General features: G+C 43.8%; 1 protein-coding gene across 12 annotated transcripts in view; it reads left to right on the top strand.

Annotated features, from left to right (window-relative positions):
• rap1gapb (RAP1 GTPase activating protein b) overlaps nt 1-18065 on the top strand; it is an 80534-nt gene that overhangs the window by 12835 nt on the left and 49634 nt on the right. For 5 of the 12 annotated variants that reach the window (XM_061784066.1, XM_061784063.1, XM_061784067.1 and 2 more), the window contains exon 2: nt 12123-12161. The exons of 3 other annotated variants lie outside the window; for them this stretch is intronic. Coding sequence is in view for 2 of the 9 variants with exons in the window: in XM_061784046.1 (XP_061640030.1) it covers nt 8310-8419; nt 12123-12161 (149 nt within the window). In the remaining 7 variants the exon portion in view is untranslated. Of the gene's footprint in view, nt 1-8247; nt 8420-12122; nt 12162-14101; nt 14158-18065 lie in introns of those variants that run through there. 4 more of the 12 variants (XM_061784069.1, XM_061784060.1, XM_061784046.1 and 1 more) reach the window with 3 other exon arrangements.

Genomic DNA, 18065 nt, shown 5'->3' with positions numbered 1-18065 from the left:
CGACATTGAGGGTGCCGAGGCGCACACGGGACGTTTTCGCTGCGGTCGAGAAAGGAGCCAAAATCGAAATGGTCGAGTCGGAGATGTGACGGTAATCCACTCCCTGACATTTAAGGAGAAAGGGATAATAACGCAGGTTTTACCATTCAGGAGGTTAACGGCAAACACGTTCTGGTTTTGAAAGGTTTTGCGGTGCCTGCAGCTTCATTGCGGTTCCTGTCTGAGGGTGTAAAAGAAGTGAAAAAAGGAAGACAACTATGGGCAAAACGTCACTTGAACTCTGTTCTTGGAAGACGACAACAAGCAAAGCATTATGACCTTCATGTAGTACAATTGCATCTTTTTTCTTATAATTGTTACATTGTTGTTGTTGTGTATGCGTCCATCCGTCCATCCGTCCATCCGTCCATCCATTTCCTGAGCCGCTTCTCCCCACTCGGGTCGCGGGCGTGCCGGAGCCCATCCCGGCTGTCATCGGGCAGGAGGCGGGGCACGCCCTCAACTGGTCGCCAGCCAATCGCAGGGCGCACACATACAAACAAACAACCATCCGCACTCACATTCACACCTACGGGCAATTTAGAGTCTGTTTTAAAAGCGGAGCGCCCGGAGAAAAGCCACGCAGGAACGGGGAGAACATGCAAACTCCACACAGGCGGGGCCGGGGATCGAACCCGGGACCTCAGAACTGTGAGGCAGACGCTCTAACCAGTATATATGTATAGTGTGTGATATTTCTTATTGCGTAATACAACACTTTTTTCTAACTTTTGCTTTGCAACTTTACCATTTCATTCCTGTAACATGAACACTTGACTTTTGTAACCATTCTGACTTTTGTATTTTTCTCTCTCTCTTTCCGTGATGACTTTAATATGATGCTGTTACAACTTTCGTTTTATAACATTCTGACTTTGGTTTTGTGACGGTGGGCCATATATGTTACAAGTTTAGTCGTCTCATAGCATTACCACTTTAGTTTCGGAACGTTATGCCGTTTGCCTGGTGATACTTGAACGGTTTTTAACATGACAACTTTTGTAAGTTTTTGTAGTAACAGCACAAATGTAGTTCGGAGCCTGATGACGTAAGCCTGCTTTTGGCCTCATTCCACAAATGCGGCAGAACGAATAACTGAATACTTAGGCGGGCAGGATAAGATAGATAAATAAATGAATGCGGTCGCACATTCCTGATGAAATGTCACCCTCCCCCTCTTGACTTTGAACCTGACGAGAGCTCGTTGACGCCATCCATCATCGGAAGAAAAACACACCCCGGGTCCCGCGCTCGCTCCTTGCCGATCCGGAACAAGCCGATGACCCGCTGGTCTGCCCGCCGTACGCTTCGCAGTGGGTCTTGACTCCGGTGGGCTTCGTTCATTTTCCCATTCAGCCCATTCAGCCAGCCCACTGAACATTTACACCATCAACAGCCCTATAATGTTTGTGCGATGAATGTAGCAGTTGTGTTCCCCCTAAAATTGGTTAGCTCTTTATTGCCACTCCCAGTTGAAGGTTACTGTCAAACTAAACATCAAACCAAGAGAAAAACAACTGCTTTCAGACAGTCCATTTCGCTTCATGCTAATAAACAATGCAAAACCTCATTTGACGGGCTAACGAATCGTATCAGTGTTGTGGTTTTAAAATCTTATAAGCAACGGATATTTGGCCACAAACCGTGGAGCAACACATGTAGACAGACAATATCATAATAATCACAGGCAGTATTCTTTATGCTTTGGGAAAACTAACTCATACTACTTCAGCTTACTGAGTAAAGCTCTGGACACACATGATGACAATCGTCCTGTTTTTGTGCTGATTCTGCCTCTTCCTGACCAAGCACATCAAATGCCAGGCAATCTTAAATCTTTTAAGATTATCCTAAGAGATTTTCCTAAGGTCTGACATGTGCGCAGAGTGGATTCTTCCTCATTTTAGGGTCCGAAACAGGTCGGGCTGGCAATCTTAAATAATGAACGTGTTCAGTGTTTACGACTGAACGTTTTCATGTGTGTCGGGAAGGCCGACTTTCACTTTAATTGTGTCATTGCTGTACGGTTTTGTAAAGTACAATATGACATCATATTTTTCTTGTTTAAAAACGGACAACCAAAGGGTTTGAGTGTATTTCGGAAATCACCCAAATTTCTTTCTTCGCGCAGCTGGAGATGATACGTTCCACTGAATAGGCGAATTTGTGAGCCATGAATAAGAGCTGATGACTGTACACGTTTTAGCTTTTTGTGTGTGTGTGTGAATGACCTGGGCCATGCATCCATTTCAAAAACCAAATGTTGCGCTTGAACGCAAAGGTTTCCCTCCCCTCCCCTCCCCCCCCCCTCAAGGCAACTGCGTAAGTGGATTTTCCAAAGCTGTGTTCAACTGAGGTTGTGTTTAGTTTGATGTTGGCATTTGTCCACACGTGACAGACCTTCAGGTCTTCGGGTGGTTCGGAGCCATGACGTCCATCAGACATCTGGGCATCGCTTTCATGCGGATAAATCAAAGCGAGTCCGTCTGCAGAGTCATTAATCCCGGGATGTGGCCCCTAGGAGCGCTTGTCTTCCTCCTCCTCCTCTTCCTCTTCTTCAACTCAGTAGTGGTTACATCAAATAATAAGCCTTCTCCATCTCCATCGCCACGACTCTCCTTTATTCCTCCTAATGGGCTTCGCTCCGGATTGTCTTCCCCTGAGGAGAACTTGTGTGCTCTCCTGGCTTGATTTTTTTTCTTCTCCCATAGAACAATTGGGTGTTTTTATACTCCTCTCGATTCTCCCTCCGCGTTGCTCCGAGGGCACAATCATGCAATCTCCCGTTATGTTGTCTTCATTCTTCCGTGTCTCGTGTCCCGCCGCTCGACACTCTAAATGGGCCGTGTGAAAAGAAAAAAAGAAAAGAAACCAAAGCCATCCGGGACACATTTACACCCATTGTCTTTTGTCCTCTATGCGCCATTGTGGAAAAGCGGAACGCCAGCCCTCGTGTTCTTGTTTTAAGGATCGTAGCCTACCGGTCGGGTTGACAGCCAAGGAAGAATTAGCAGTTCTAGCAAAAAGAATGAAAGTTTGGAAAGATAGCTTTGGCGTTTAGCACCGCCCCTCTATCTGGCGAACATGCTTCCGATTGGGGCGGGACTATACTTGCTGCTGTTCATATTCACGAGATGAGAATTGTTTATTCACTTAACCAGAATTTTGACATTCACATCCATTTGTATTGATTGATTGTCCATATATGGTCGCACAGCCACATTCAACCCTCCGTGCGGCGTATCCAGGTCAGGTCTGACGACATGAGATGGCCTAATGGCCGCAGTAAAAAAAGGAGAGAAAGTCTTTACGCCGGTCATCTCGTCTCGCCCGCGCACTCGCCATTGTGGCGTCTGCCTACTTGGACGTCCGACTTTGTGCGTGGGAGGATCGTAAGTACTTCCTGGCTCGAAATTCCTCGAAGCATCGCCGTTATTTGCTCTCGTTCCCGTGAGCCGTCTCGTCACCGTAATAAGATTTGATTGACTGTGCCGAGGAGGCTCTGTTCTCAAGGTCGTGGGTTGGTCAGGGTTTTCTGTAATGGGCACACTTCCAAGAAGGTTCCGGTCACATTTTGCTGATCATCCTTACACACTGATAATATCATGACCAGATGAATTCCCCGAAATGTAAAAGGACCTTCTCCGCCAAACTTGCAGGACAGGTTTATAATCCATGGCTTCAAAATTGGAATCGACACGATTTTCCATTGGCTTTGGTTGACATCAGTTCTCTCGCAATGGGCTTTCCAATCAATCGCTCTATTTTCACAGAGTGAAAGACGAGCGATGGCCAAGGATGACACCCATCAATTTGGATCAACATACGGTACCTAAATTTCAGGTTTCTGCGTTGAGTTCGCTTGTGATGATTTTTTTTTACCTTTGCCGGTCTCGCATCAGAATCGCAACCACAGGAAAAACAAGCAAATGGCCAGAGAGTGTGCCAAATGTTCGGGCCAGATCATGTAGATTATTATCGTTCAAATGCGGACAAACTGTCTGCTGTCATAGACGTCGTAGTCGATGATTTGCATTCAATTACAACTGATGAAAGTCACGACTTTGACGCCGAGAAGCCTTTTACATCGGCTCGCAGAAGAGATCATATGATATTTTAATAGGATCGGGCGGCAAAAAAAAAAAAAGACCAAATTACAATAAACCCCGCGGAAAGTTTGACAAAGACGGTAATGCAAACAGTGCTGACCGCCAGCGTGTTGTCCTTGCTAACTCGGGCCCTCGCGCACGCCTTTTAAATATTTAACGAGTCCCGCTGGGCGGGGAGGAAGTGTAAGAGGACGCCATCGGCTCTTAAAGACACTTTATAGACGAAGCTTCTGCTGCAGCGCTTGAAGATGAACATCTGAATGGCTACTCTGCAGGCTAACTGCAAGAGGAGAGTAATTCAATGATTCAAAATCTGACACATTGCGCATAACTTAAGTCAAAATGACACCTAATTGTTGAAAAGCAATCATTTCTAAAATATTAAATGCAAATGTATTGTACTTTGACGTTAAATATAACTGAACTGTAACTGTACTTAAATGTGTATCTCTTTATTTTGGGACTTTGAAGTTAACAGTTGTACAACGGTTGTTATTCAAATCAATTTCAACTTCAGCGTGACTAAAAAGTGACTAATTAAAAAATCCAATATGGGCGCCAGCTTCTCAAGCTGCCTGGGAAGCGCATCGACTGATTTCACAAAGAACTCTCTTCTTGTCTTCGCCCTTCACAAACAATCATCTGAAAAGACAACAAGAAGAAATTGAATTCCCATACATCATGGAACATACTCCAAAAATTTGGGAACAATATTACAAAGACAGGAATAAAGGATACATTCCCTATTTTAAAATAGGGAGTGACTTTTCAATCAGTGTGGTGCACTGCATTCAGGGCCGTCCGTGCCAACGAGACTTTGTTTCCTTTCTCGCTGTGGGTGGACCTTGTTAGTGTAAAGTCTAACGTGGTTATGTGGCGCTGCTTCAGGGGGGTGACTGAACCTCATTTCAAAGTTCTCAGACTCTCATTAGCGCACCCCTCCATCTCCCAATTGCCACTCAGGCCCTCCAAAGTCTAGGCTGAGGAACACTTTAACCCCGCAGACCAAGACTAATTACACCGTGACTGCCCTTTCGCATTCCCCCGAGTAAATCACTACAATCTTTTTAGATTTTTGTATATAAGGCATAGCTTGGAAAGGTACACTTGCTACCTCAACAAGAAAGGAAGACATGGTAACAGAAGCAACATGACATTTTGGTGTCATTATTAGCAGAGTGCCTGAAGGCAGGAGGAGTGAAAGTAGGAGGATTGAGGATTTTGGTCCTTGGGTGTATTTTATGAGACATTTCAATAACATGACTGCTCGTCACTACAAAACAGTAGAGCACATTTGGAGTCCCTTTAGCTCGTTAAAGGGTTGAACTCAACCCAGCCTGATGTAGAGAATGCAGGGGTCTCGTCAAAGTATGTATTGACGAAAGCAAAAAAAAGAAGAAGAAGAAAAAAAAAAGGCAAACAAGGGCAAACATGGAAAAATCGAAATAGTCAATTGACAAAGTCCCCCCCAAAAATCAAAGGAACAAAAAGGAATAGACTCACCGACATAACATGACATCAACAACATCAATGAACAGACAGAAAGAAACCAGGGAACTAAAAGCAACCTAACCGACGAGACAACGAGACACACGAGTAGCTGATTGCTTGACACAAGGAACAGGGCTAACAAGAACAGCCGGAACAATATATCTCTGAAAGAATTGTCTACATGTATATGTCCACCCTAATTCGCACGTACATTTCATACAATCACAATTCATACATTCATAAATCAGAAATGGCAAGCAAATAATCATTTTTACCACAGCATCATTTGCACAAACGAGAGCATCAACGAGGGGGGCATCAGAATGGGTTCGGGTGGGCATCAAAACTCTCCACCCTCCCGTCGACAAATGAATTTCAGTGGTGAAATACGTAAATGGAGGAGGGACATTTTCCGTCTGCACCCCACCCCAATAAAATACAGTATAGCTAGGGCCTCCCAAAAAGGTATTCCCATAATTACGAATTCAAAACAAGAGACCTTGACGCATTCGGAATACGTTTCTCAGCTTGCGGGCGGGCCGATTCTTGACGATTCCAAAGTGAAAGACAAATGATCCAGTCGCACTTAATCAATGTCGAGATCAATTCGGACCTCGGTGTTGCGGGACACATTCCTGCATCGAAAGCTTGCGATTGGATTTATGACCCCTGTCTGGCCGCAGTCCTGTTACACCGAATAGAATCACACAAAAAGGGAATCAGTGAACCAGAAGGGACGATAACAGCTTCGTAGTCCCATTGTGGCAGGAGCTGGAGTGCTCTTAACCTAACAGGGAAGACCTCGTAGGAATCAAATCAAATGACAGTTCAACAGTTCAAGTTTGTATGACGCTGCAGTTTGACTCCACCACAACGGATATGAGCTAAAAGACTCGATTCGAATGAAATGTTGACTGGCAAACTTAAGGCGAGCCTGCCATCTTGCATGCGGCTTCAGACTGCTCATTTGGTGTGTCTTCCACATTGGAATCGTAGTTTTCACTTGCTCCCAAGCCTTTGAGCCATTCAGACGTTCAGTCGCCAACTCCAGGCCGGCTTGTCCAGGAGCCTTTTTGGAGCAGGGGCTACGTGAAGATGCTGCAAGATTGCAGTCCGTTGCTTCTGTTTTCTTGATGAGCGAAGTCCCGCTTCCCTTCGGGTCATGAACCAGTTCTTGCTGGTACTTTGAGGATGCTCCCTTATCTTTATCAAATCATCCTCTCTCCCCGAGGCAAGATCTTACTTCAGACCGAGGACAACATTGTCACTTCCAATAGTTGTCATCTCCCCAGCACGCTGATGTTTTTGTAACCCATTCCAGCATTGGTTTGAATTGGAAGGTAGGAAATTGATTCTGAAAACCAGTGTGCTTATCGAGAGTATTGGTAACTGGTTGATGGGCAGTCCGAAAATGCCTAACCTTTTCTTCATATTGTTTTTATGCTTTCCCCCCCCACTGATATCCAGTCTATTACCATAGTCAATAAACAACCATAAACAATTTGGAACTTCATTCCTTTGTAAATGAGCAAAACACAATTCTTGTAGGGACATCATTTACTGCTTGCATGTATCCTAGTCTGGCGATTGCAGTTATTTGCCTTCTTGTCAAGTCTGTCACTTGTCCGCAGTAACGATTCTCTTTGTTTGTGCAGGTTTCAGTTTGACGTGGCTCTCCTTATGACCTGACGATGCAGGGTCCATATTGAACAGTTATTTAGCACCTCCGTGTATTTCTTGATGGCCAAGATGCTCACAGTGTTACGCTCGCTTATGATTGATTAGCTAAATTTGATGTTAATTATTGCAATGCAAAAATATGAAAAGTGTTAGTCCTACCAGTAATGAATAAACTATGAAACCAAAATGTGAAGAGATATGGGGAAATAACTTACAATGTTGCCGTCCAGTTTTTTTAAATCCAAAGCACAGCAAAAAAGAAAAAAAAGAAAAAGAGAATAAGATAAAAAAAACAACAACACAATATCAACCGCACCGTTAGGTCTCCTCAGTGTGCACCTGCTGCATGGCCCTAAGACAATGCCGATGCCATAATTATGTTTTGTCTCACGAGTGGCCACATTATTAGGTACACATGCGCATTCAAATCTGACATAATACAATATTAAAGGCATATTTAGGTCTACTCTAGTGTGCACTTGCTGCGCAGCCGTAAGACACTGCCAATGTGGTATTTTCTCCAATAATTATACTTTCGGCTGAATTTGTCTTCATAAATAGTGAAAACTGTCTTCTGTTCCTTTGCGCTGTCACCACCTCTCTGCAGTTGTGGTCTTCGACAGCAATGCCGTATCCAGTTCCAGCCTGTCAGCAAGTGACCATTGATGTGACGTGCTGTGAGGTCCTCCATTCATTTCTTTGATTGACAAGTACTGTATGACCTCTACGTTCACACACAAATAGAAATCAAAGGGGAGAACAATGGATATGTGTCCCCCCTTCAATGATCCATAATTCCCATCTGTGAGAAAGTCAGTAGGGGGGGGGGGGGGGGGGGGGGGGGGGATGAGGTATGCTCACATCACAACAGAGCACACACACACAAAACCAATGAGGGTGCCAACAAGGGAGGAGGCAACAGAAGAAAGTGAAGAAACAAAAGGAGGGCCCCAAAGACAGAAGTGGCAATGACGACTGTCATCCGTAGCCATGTCGCTTAACGTGAGCAAAAATTCAAAAACCACCCTTGAGGATCCTCATCAGTTGCCCAACAGGATGTTTCAGAGGAGGAGAAGCTTCACATTCGGAGCCTACGGAGGGTAAGACGGAAAAATCCACAGTGTTTAGCTTAGCCATCCCTTCACCTGTTGCAGGAAAAGGAGTCTCTTTGCAGCACGACTGCGTCAAGTTGATTCAACTTGACTTGTTAGCATTAGCATTAGTCAAACTAAGAGATACGTTTACCGCACTAAATATTTTTCGCTAGCTCACTTCCATTGCAGTTAAATAAGAGTTTACCATCACGTTGGCAGTTGCGTTGCACTAGCTTGCCCACTACGCTCAAAGTATTCATCCCGATTAGCTTAGCTTAGTTTTAGCATCCATTCACCTGCTGCTGGCAAAAGGTGTCGTTAGTGAATGTCTCTTGTTGTTAAGGACATTGACTCTCTTTATTGCGCATGCTGACATTAGCACTAGAATTAGCTTTAGCATTAGAATTATCATTAGTGAAACAAAAATAAGCGAGCTTCCTCACGTGTTTGCCGCCAGCTAACCCTCGTGGTTGACTCGTTGCCGTTAAGTAACAATTGACTGACTAAGCTTGTCCATTGCGTGCAAAGTATACATCTGTTGGATGAGGAGGAGTTTTTAGCAGACATCTCTTTGCGCTACAACTGTGACCGCTAACCAGCTAATGAGGGTAAGTGACTCATTGCAGTTGAATACTTGTCCGTGCTGCCCTTGTTGCTATTAGCATTACTAAAATAATGACATCATCCTATAAGGGAGTGTTTTCACAAGCTCACCATCGGTTGCCGTTAAATACAATTTTTACTGGCTCATAGGCAGCCCAGCACTGCGAGCTTGTCCTTTCCGCACCAAGTATTCATTACGTTTCATTCCCCTGTTGTTCCCAAAGGAGGTATTGGGGAATGTCTCTTTGTTCCACGACTGTGACAAGCCATTGACAGTCTGTGCCACCCTCGTTATCATTAGCATTAGCATTAGTGAAATAATGACGTGACCTTATGAAAGAGTGTTTTCACAAGCTCACCACCCGTTGCAATTCAATAACAATTTACTGGCTGGTTGGCAGCGACGTAGCGCTAGCTTGTCCATTGTGCTCGATGGCACGACTAATGGACACCCTAGTGCACACTGTCAACTTTCAATTCAATCACAACAATGTGGCCGGTCCATTAAATGTCCACCTCTAGCTTCATTAAAACTAACCCCTTCAAAAAAAATCCAGCTGCAGCCTCACTTGTGTTATTATATTGCAGCCTGGTGCAATCTTCTGGGGGACTTTAATTAACAAAATGTGACACGTGAGCATTTGATATACTGTAGCTTCACTGGTTTGGAGTATACTTCAATTTTTGGGGGGAATCTTCTCTCAAATGTTGACACTTCATTTCAGTCAATCACCAAGTTATTAATCAGATTTTCCGACTGTGGCGTGATAATTATTGAAGCGCTATTGAGATTCCGGTTCTGGCCCGTCCATCCCAGACCTGATTATCGTGAATGTACGTCTCGAGCTGATTTCTGAGGTTGAGATTCTCTTGGTTATTTCCTCGCTGTTCATATGTGATTAAACACACAATACAAGTTTAAAAAGATGATAAATAGTAGCGTCTGCATAGTTGCTGGGATTTGGGTTCATGAAAAACCAATGGCTTTGCACACAGCCATTTATTATGAGTGTCATTTATTTAATTTTCGGGCCTGTTTGTACTTGCCGCACGGTAGTAAGACCCTGCCGATGTTGTACATTTTGTCTAAAGACTGACCACGTCATTAGGTACACCGGCACATCGAACGCGATACCACTCAATAGTAAAGGCAAACCATTTTCTAACTCTTTCTACAGGGCCATAAGACCATGCCAATGTTGTATGTTTACACTAAAGACTGGCCACATTATTAAACGGAGCATATTAAAGGCAGTTTTGTCTACTGAAGTCTGAAAGACCAGTTACTTTGACCTGTTTTGACCATTGCCCCGGGGGATTGTTACTGTGCTGTTAGCACCAAAACAGTGGTGTGTCGCCGGTGTCATCATCGGGATGGTCACCGATTGGCCGTCTGATATTTCCACTGTCAATACATAACACAAGCAGAACCCGCACCACCAGCAACAACACACAAAATGTCACATAAACACACAAAGTTAGAGGTGCACACACGTGCTTTCACTTCCTTACATCAGCTTGTGCGGCGTCATCTGATGTTGTTTTTTTTTTAAACACACACGAGAGCTACAAACACAACAGCAAGGTGAGGCTGACAAAAAAGTAGCCCACACAGATGGATGGCAAAGCCATGAAAAGACACAAAGACACAGCGTGGGCAGGAGTGCAGCTGCCGAGACTGAACGATGCGTATGCAGTAAATATGTGATTTCTATATAAAAGTGCCTGGGGAGAGTGCAACTGCTGCATGATTGGACTGGTGCCAAGTGATTGTTCGCTGGATCCAAGCGTCCGAGTGAGCAGCTGCCACCTCCCGTGGCATTCGAGGTGATATTGGATTCAAACGCTCCAAAACAAAATGTGTTTCAAGCAGATTAAATGTCTTGTGATTTCGTTTATTACTTGTCCTGTTCGGCTGCTTGCTCATGCAGAATGGAACCGTTTTTCTGTGCCACAGAGGATTTGTATATACTCCCTCTGTGGTTAGGTGTATTATGATGGCTATTTATTGGAAAAGGCAGTCCTGCAGAGCAGAGGGGACATACAGAGAAAAAAAGAGAGAACAGAGAGAAACATAAGTCAGACGGGACACTAGCAGTAAAAACAAAAAAACAAAACTGCGACGACAACAATTTACATGACTTTAATCCATGGCAATTTCGCATTTGGGGCAATATGGGGCAGTGCCCCTCCCAATTAAGTGGATGGCATCATTATTAGAAATTAATTGGACTTTATTTATATGTACATATACATATATATTTGCATTAGGTATTTATATTTGGTATTTTGATATATTCAACTTAACAGTATAAAAGCAACGGTAGTCACGGTATAACACAGTAAAAAATATTTGGATGAATTACAAATTCTGAATAAAAATCTCGCCAGCTAAAAATTTTTATATTTTATGTGTGGGGGACAGTAATTTCCTTCAAATCCTTCTGTTCCTGCCGATTCGCCATGTCCTTTCTCGACTATGTGGGGCAGCGGGCCTTCTGCCCCAAGTTACTCATGTTTCTGCAAATTTGAACAACGTAATGCAATTGCTTTCCTATGGATTATTTTAAAGGAGGAGAGTACGTATGTAATGTACTATGTACAGTACGTGTAGCTGTTCCTTCACCAGTTTCACCATATAAATACCACCACTGACTTTTACTGTCCTACTTTAACTTATTGCATGAAACGTGAACCCCAACCTGCACTGCGAGCCATCATCTTTACCTCCAGTCACTTCCACACTCCCACGCCCGCACTTGGCAGCCGTCCTTGCCCATCCTTGACTCAAATCCCAGCATGGATAGTTAACGGCAGGCAGGCAGGCAGGCAGGCAGGCATCAGGGCAGATAAGCGGAGTAAAGGGATCAGTGGAGGAGGGGGGATGCAGATCACATTCACGTGGTTCTCTGGGGGATGTGGGGGGGCTGTGATCAACGTTTTTTTTTTCTTACATTTAGAAAAGGGGTCACTTGTAAAGAATCTCTGAAAGTCCCTTTCAAGAGCCTATCAGTGTTATTTTCTGATGGAACTATGAATTTAAAACTGCTGTTAAAGTGAAAATGATTCTTGTATTCATGAGAATATCGTCATGTTGTCATTACAGATTGAACAAGAACGCCTCCAGGACGAGAACATTCTTCTGGTAAGTCTTTAGCTTTCGATGCATAGTAGAGTTAGTTTCCATCCTTTGTATTACAAAATATAATCCCAACATTTTAAAAGTTGACAATCTCTGACATTTGACAGTGAGATGATGACCATTGTATTCAGCTACCATTGGTACTTGCATTAAGGGCAATGCAACTGCAATCAGAATCAGAAAGAAATGTCAAATATATTGTATGTCAGTCAGTTATTATCAATACAGTTTGTGTAGGATCTCGTAGATGAAGTGGAACATTATTGTATTAATCTATTCCTTAGTTGGGTACCACTTATGAAAGTTTTATGAAGTGGTTATTAATACATTTTGTACACTTACCGGACCCCCTTTTTTAATGGCGAATCCTCAAAATGATCAGCAAAACTTCGACGCCATGCTCTGCTCGCGTTAAATGGGCTTCACAATTGATCATTTGCCCATCTGTCTGGGATAGAAGCCTCCAATCGGTAGGAGTTGCTGTTTAATTTTTCATGCGTCCTTTTACGATAGACATGTCCACCCGATTTGATGTCGATTGATGAAACTGGTATTATGGGCTGCTTTTTGCTAACTTTCCAAGGGTCGCTAGTGAATGAGAAATGACAGCCTCGAACCGAAATGGCCTACTTCCTGTTTATTTTCAGGCAAGGGTCCTTGAAACGCTTTCGTGTGTTCTCTTATGATTGACATATCCACGGAAATAAGACTGCAGTGTCTTACTAAATGTAGCCCTTAGAATGCCAAATGAGTCAGTAAGAAGGGACTTGATTTTTTGGGCGGGAACAGAGGCCCCCCCCCCCCCCCCCAAGCATGCAATTGGGATAGTGTGACTAAACACGGCCATGAGAACAGATGGACGAAAGTTAATAATACCAGCTGGCCCTGGAACATCTTCAGGCTACTAGATGCGGTCCCTCCATTGCAACATTGACTGCAGTTCAGGTTGAGCTGGTTCAATGGAGGTTTTACTGGAAACAAAACACTTGAAGGGATTGGGTGGCTTTTGTTGGACTGGTGACCGACACAAGAACCTAAGAACACAGAACACTAACACCCAAAAGCTAACAGGGGTTAGCTTATGATAAGCGACACTTAAATGATTGCTCGATCAAGTTGTCGCCACGGCAGCGGTAATGGCGTATTTGTGTATTTGTGTTTTGCGCCGTATTGAATGAACTGCTGCCCCCGTTGTCTCAGAGCGTACGGCAAGTTGATTTTGATTGTCTGAAACTAAATCGTTAAGTCGGTAGAAGTAAAAGGCTAGATCAGTAGGTATTCACTGTCAACTGTCGAGGAGTCACTACTTGCTGCCTTGAGTGCTACAGACAAGACTTTTTAGGGCTATCGGAACAAAATGTCAGCTCAGCACGTTGTCACAATTTTCCGCCATCCTCGACACCGAATGAGACTGACATGACCTCTTGTTTTTGTCCCCTAATGATTTTAAAGGAGCCAAGACGCTGGAGGTCGGCTTGGGACATAAATCCAGGAATGAGTCTTTCTTGTGGTACCTCGAGCCCTGTTGATTTTGAATGATATCTGTCAAGTAGCAGGCTGCTACATTTGATCAGATCAAATAATGTCCATGTCTTGCTGAGCTGCATGTGGTGCATTGCCCAAGGTTATTCACGTATGATGTGTTCCCAGCAAATGTTAACAATTGCTTATTTGTCACCATGAGGTGGGTCAGTGTTTTAGTGTACGTTAGTCGGAAGACCTCGTATAGCGCCTTCCTATGTAAAAAGGAAAAGGTTTCTACTCACAACCTGTTCCGCGATAGGACGTTCGCTCGCTCGGCACAGCGCAGCGCTCCTGATTATAATCATTGAGTCATTACGTCTCGTCGCTGTCGGCGTTCATTTAAAAAGCCTTAATATTATCCTTTCTTTTCTTTTGAATTTCATTCAGGGAAATTGGAGATTAGTGCAGCAGTTCATTTCTCTGCTAATCTGGAAGCTCTCCACTATCTGCTGTGACTGGATCCTCTTTAGAAAAGGTGTGTGACGTAGCTTGGAGGCTCACTGTGGAGAAATTGAAGTGTTCTCAAATGGAAATGGGGGCAGGCCTTTATTTCTATAAACAGATTGTTTTTTTAACTATAACCGGTTTTATTACAAAACAGTAATATGCAGCAGATGAAAACTGTTTGTAATGACTTGTTTTAATAAGAAAAATAGCACTCTATAATATAACAGTAGTAGATGTAGTTAAATAGAATCACGCTTCAGTTCAATGTACATTGTGCTGCTCCTTCTGATGTGTTAGGGCAGTATAAAAAAGACATACACATGTACATGGAGACAGTCAAAATTGCTAAAAAAAAAAACCACAATAATATTCGTCATTCTTCCCAGAGGATAAAGAATATATCCCGCTAGCTTTCTTTAAGGCAAAGTTATATGGTTGTTTTCGATCCACAGTGTGTATTTCTCTTTGTTTTCGGTTTAGTGCGAGAGTAAACTTCAACTGGGAGTGGCAATAAAGCCTCTTTTTTGTTCACTAGCTGTCAATCTGCGACTTTGCTTTGAAGTGAGGTGAGTTGACTTTACTGCCACCGTACATTGCTTGTCGTTCAAGTTTTTGTTTGCAAGTCAAAGGCCAAAATGGGCAGAACGACCGCTTGTCGCGAGCGTTCACCGTTTTCTGTATGTGTAGCATTACTCAGCTCGTTGAGACTCTCCATTACGCTTGTGCTTGTGTGCCAATTAAGACGCTCATTAAGCGTGATTGCTATCGAGGCTGCGCCGCCGGAGCTCGCCGTTTTCGTCTCCCGCCGGGAGGAGGAGGAGGAGGCCACAGTCTTAAAATGCCGTGACATTTCTTTCGTAATTGTCATTCCACGGAATGACACTCTCCAGCAACCGAGCTTGATGCGAGACAATTACAATGGCTGTGTTGTCGCTTGCAAATAAAAGGCAACAATCATGATGACCATAATCTTACCTTTGGAGAGAATTACTACTAAATGAGTTTATTTGAGCTCGTTATGATTACGTGCATGGGTGAATGTTCTATTTTTCTTAAGCTTCTAAATACCAAAGCAACAATCTCTAACTAAGTGCCGGGACATTTTAGCCAATCAGAAGAAAGTCATTTTGGGAAACGGCGCAATAGCAACATTGGTGAAAAATACGAATCGTGAGTGGATTGACTGTCACACTTCCTAAACGACACATCTGAGCCTAAACCTAACCCCGACCTTGAAACGCTAACCATAAGCAGAGTTTGAGTGGACATGACGTGGTAATAAAAGGGAGAGCTAACTGGGCGCCTTTGCCTCAACGGATTGTTGCTGATGGCTCCTCTCCATCTTAATATCGAAGCCATTGTCCCGTGGAGACTTCGCTGTGCACGTTATGGACACGCGTCGCATTCAAAACACACTCTAGCCCATTGGTTCGCAGACATTTGACACCAAGTACAACCTGAACAGATACTCGCGGTACCTCCATCATGACAAACAAAGAGACAGAGACCCAGGCTTTGTGCCTCAAAAGTAAATGTACTATTCTTGGAAGCCATTGTAACATTATGCAGTGCTCGTAACTGTACTTCAAGAAGGATTCAATCAAAATGTGAAATGTGACTTGAAAAGTGAAACGAAAAGAAAGAAACCTCTGAAATATTCAATGCAATTGTGTTAAAAGTTCAAAGTTAAATGCAGCAGCGATGACAAAAATGTCCCGATTCAATGAGATGTCACGGATCTTTCCGTACTCGTAACGAGCGGTGGGTGATCGCTAATGATGCAAAGAAGAAGGTGCAAATGATAAATAACAGCTGGAGTGTCCACAATCAATGGTTAAATCGATGCACCGGCGTTTACTGTACACCTACTCTATCCACTGAGATCGAAACATCTTTAAAAGACCGGTATTCATTTCACAATATAGTTCTGATGGTGCGTATAGTTTGCACTGCCTTATTATTATTATAGTTACGCTGCAATGGTGCAACAGCGCAAACGACCATGACTAACATGTAAGTGACACTTTGAAGAGTAATCTAGTGCTTTTATTGCAATACTAATGGTATTGTTCGTTGTGCTTGCAGTTACAGCAATTTAATAATATCCCAAATAAGATTGTGCAGGTGTACCTCATGTTGTGACAGGTGTGATTAATGTAGTCCTTTGGGGACCTTTGGGGGTGGGATACAGATCGTCATAGCAGCAGAAAGAACCACAAAGGGACTGGCTTGAATTCATTTAATGAAATGAGAGTGGAGCAGTAAAGCGCCCTAGTGGTTCGCATGTCTGCCTCACAGTTGGGAGGGTCTAGCTTCGAATGAGCGTGATTTCCCTTGCACTTTTGAAAAAACATGAACGTTAGGTTCATTGAAGACTAAATTGCACATTGGAGGTCCATATGTTGAGCGCCAATGTTTGTCTCCAAATGCCCTGCGATTGGCAGGCGACAAATCTAGGGTGGAGCCCCACCTCTCGCTCAAAGTCAGCTGGGATAAGCTCATGCTCATTCGAATAAAGGACAAGCGCTCTAAGAAATGGATGGAAGGATGGAAATGAGATGCTTGAAATGGACAAAAGGACTCTCAACCTGCAGGCCTCGACGTGAGTTGTCAAACCATAACGTTAGTGTTGTGCGCTCATTCCGACCGGGCTGCTAATGTAACGTCAGACCCACTCGAGGGTGAGGGAGCACCATCGGGACGCTGCCGCAAAGCTTGGTTCACATCCCCTTGTGAGTTACTTACTACTTGGGCCTGCAGCCCAGCTTAGCGATTGGGCTCAGCTGTCTTTTCTCTTGATTTCCAGCAGCTCAGCACTCGCAAGAAAAATCTCCAGGTTGAAGAAGCGACGCCGCCCTGATGCGTGGTACATAATGAGGTTGCCAATATAGCAAAAACATGTAGGGTAATAAATTGATTAAAATTGATTCACCCTGCTCAAATCATTCAAATCCTATCCGTTTCCACCGGTGTGCCCCAGGGCTCTTGCCCTGAGACCTTCTTCATGATCTCGTCTCCCCCTAGGACACTGTGTTGCGCAAATTCAACATCCATTTTCATTATTTATGCGTTTTACCTTTCATATTGATTGGTTGCATTGTTGTTTCTTTCGTTATTTATGCTTCGTACAATGTCCTTGAGTGGCCACAAAGCCACTGTTTGTCATGAACGGAACAAAAGACAGAACCCAAAATGCACGACTCCAATTCAAATGGACCGTTTCAAAAAGAGAGCTTTAATAAACTGGCAGAGGTCGGTACACAGGCAGGCAATCCGCGAAGGCAACAGTAGCCCAAAAAACGGGAGGCAAAAAGGCAAGGTCAATTATCAGAACAGGGTCGAGGCTTGCTATGAGTCGGCCACGTGGAAACGAGGAATGCCGGAACGTGACGACAAGGTACAATGAACTGGCGACCAGAAAGGATGAGACGCGACATTTTCGTAAAATTGGAACTATTATTAATAAAAGAATGAATGATCATTTTTATTGTTAAATGAATAATAATTCCATATAATCCGTATAATTACCATTGAATATCATTGAATATCATTGATGATGATGATACAGTGACCCCGTGGTGGGCCATCCTGGACAGAATCTTCCATGTTGAGTTCAACGCTTCTTTCCATGCTATAACACAGACGTAGCACCTTGAGCACCGTGTCTTAGAGGTTATGGTTGCAATGGTTATCCTGTACTGTTGCTTTAAGATCTTTGCTGGTCACTCCGTGGTCCATTTCTGTTTTCCGATTTCTGGCTTAAAACATTGGCAAAGTGATGAAGCGTGATGTGTGTGGGTGCAAAGAGGCGGGCGGTTAGCATATTGAGCCGCGGTGAATAAGCACCAGCCACCTTGTGTTGCCTCCCACCCAAAAAAAAAAAGAACAGTCCTCCATTGGTGCACGTGTGAACATGCTGCCACATGGGCATCACTG

Source organism: Phyllopteryx taeniolatus, chromosome 9, assembly GCF_024500385.1.
Source record: "Phyllopteryx taeniolatus isolate TA_2022b chromosome 9, UOR_Ptae_1.2, whole genome shotgun sequence".
Lineage (NCBI taxonomy): Eukaryota > Metazoa > Chordata > Actinopteri > Syngnathiformes > Syngnathidae > Phyllopteryx > Phyllopteryx taeniolatus.
The sequence above is the reverse complement of the archived record's forward strand: the minus strand, read 5'-3'. Positions and strand labels throughout refer to the sequence as shown.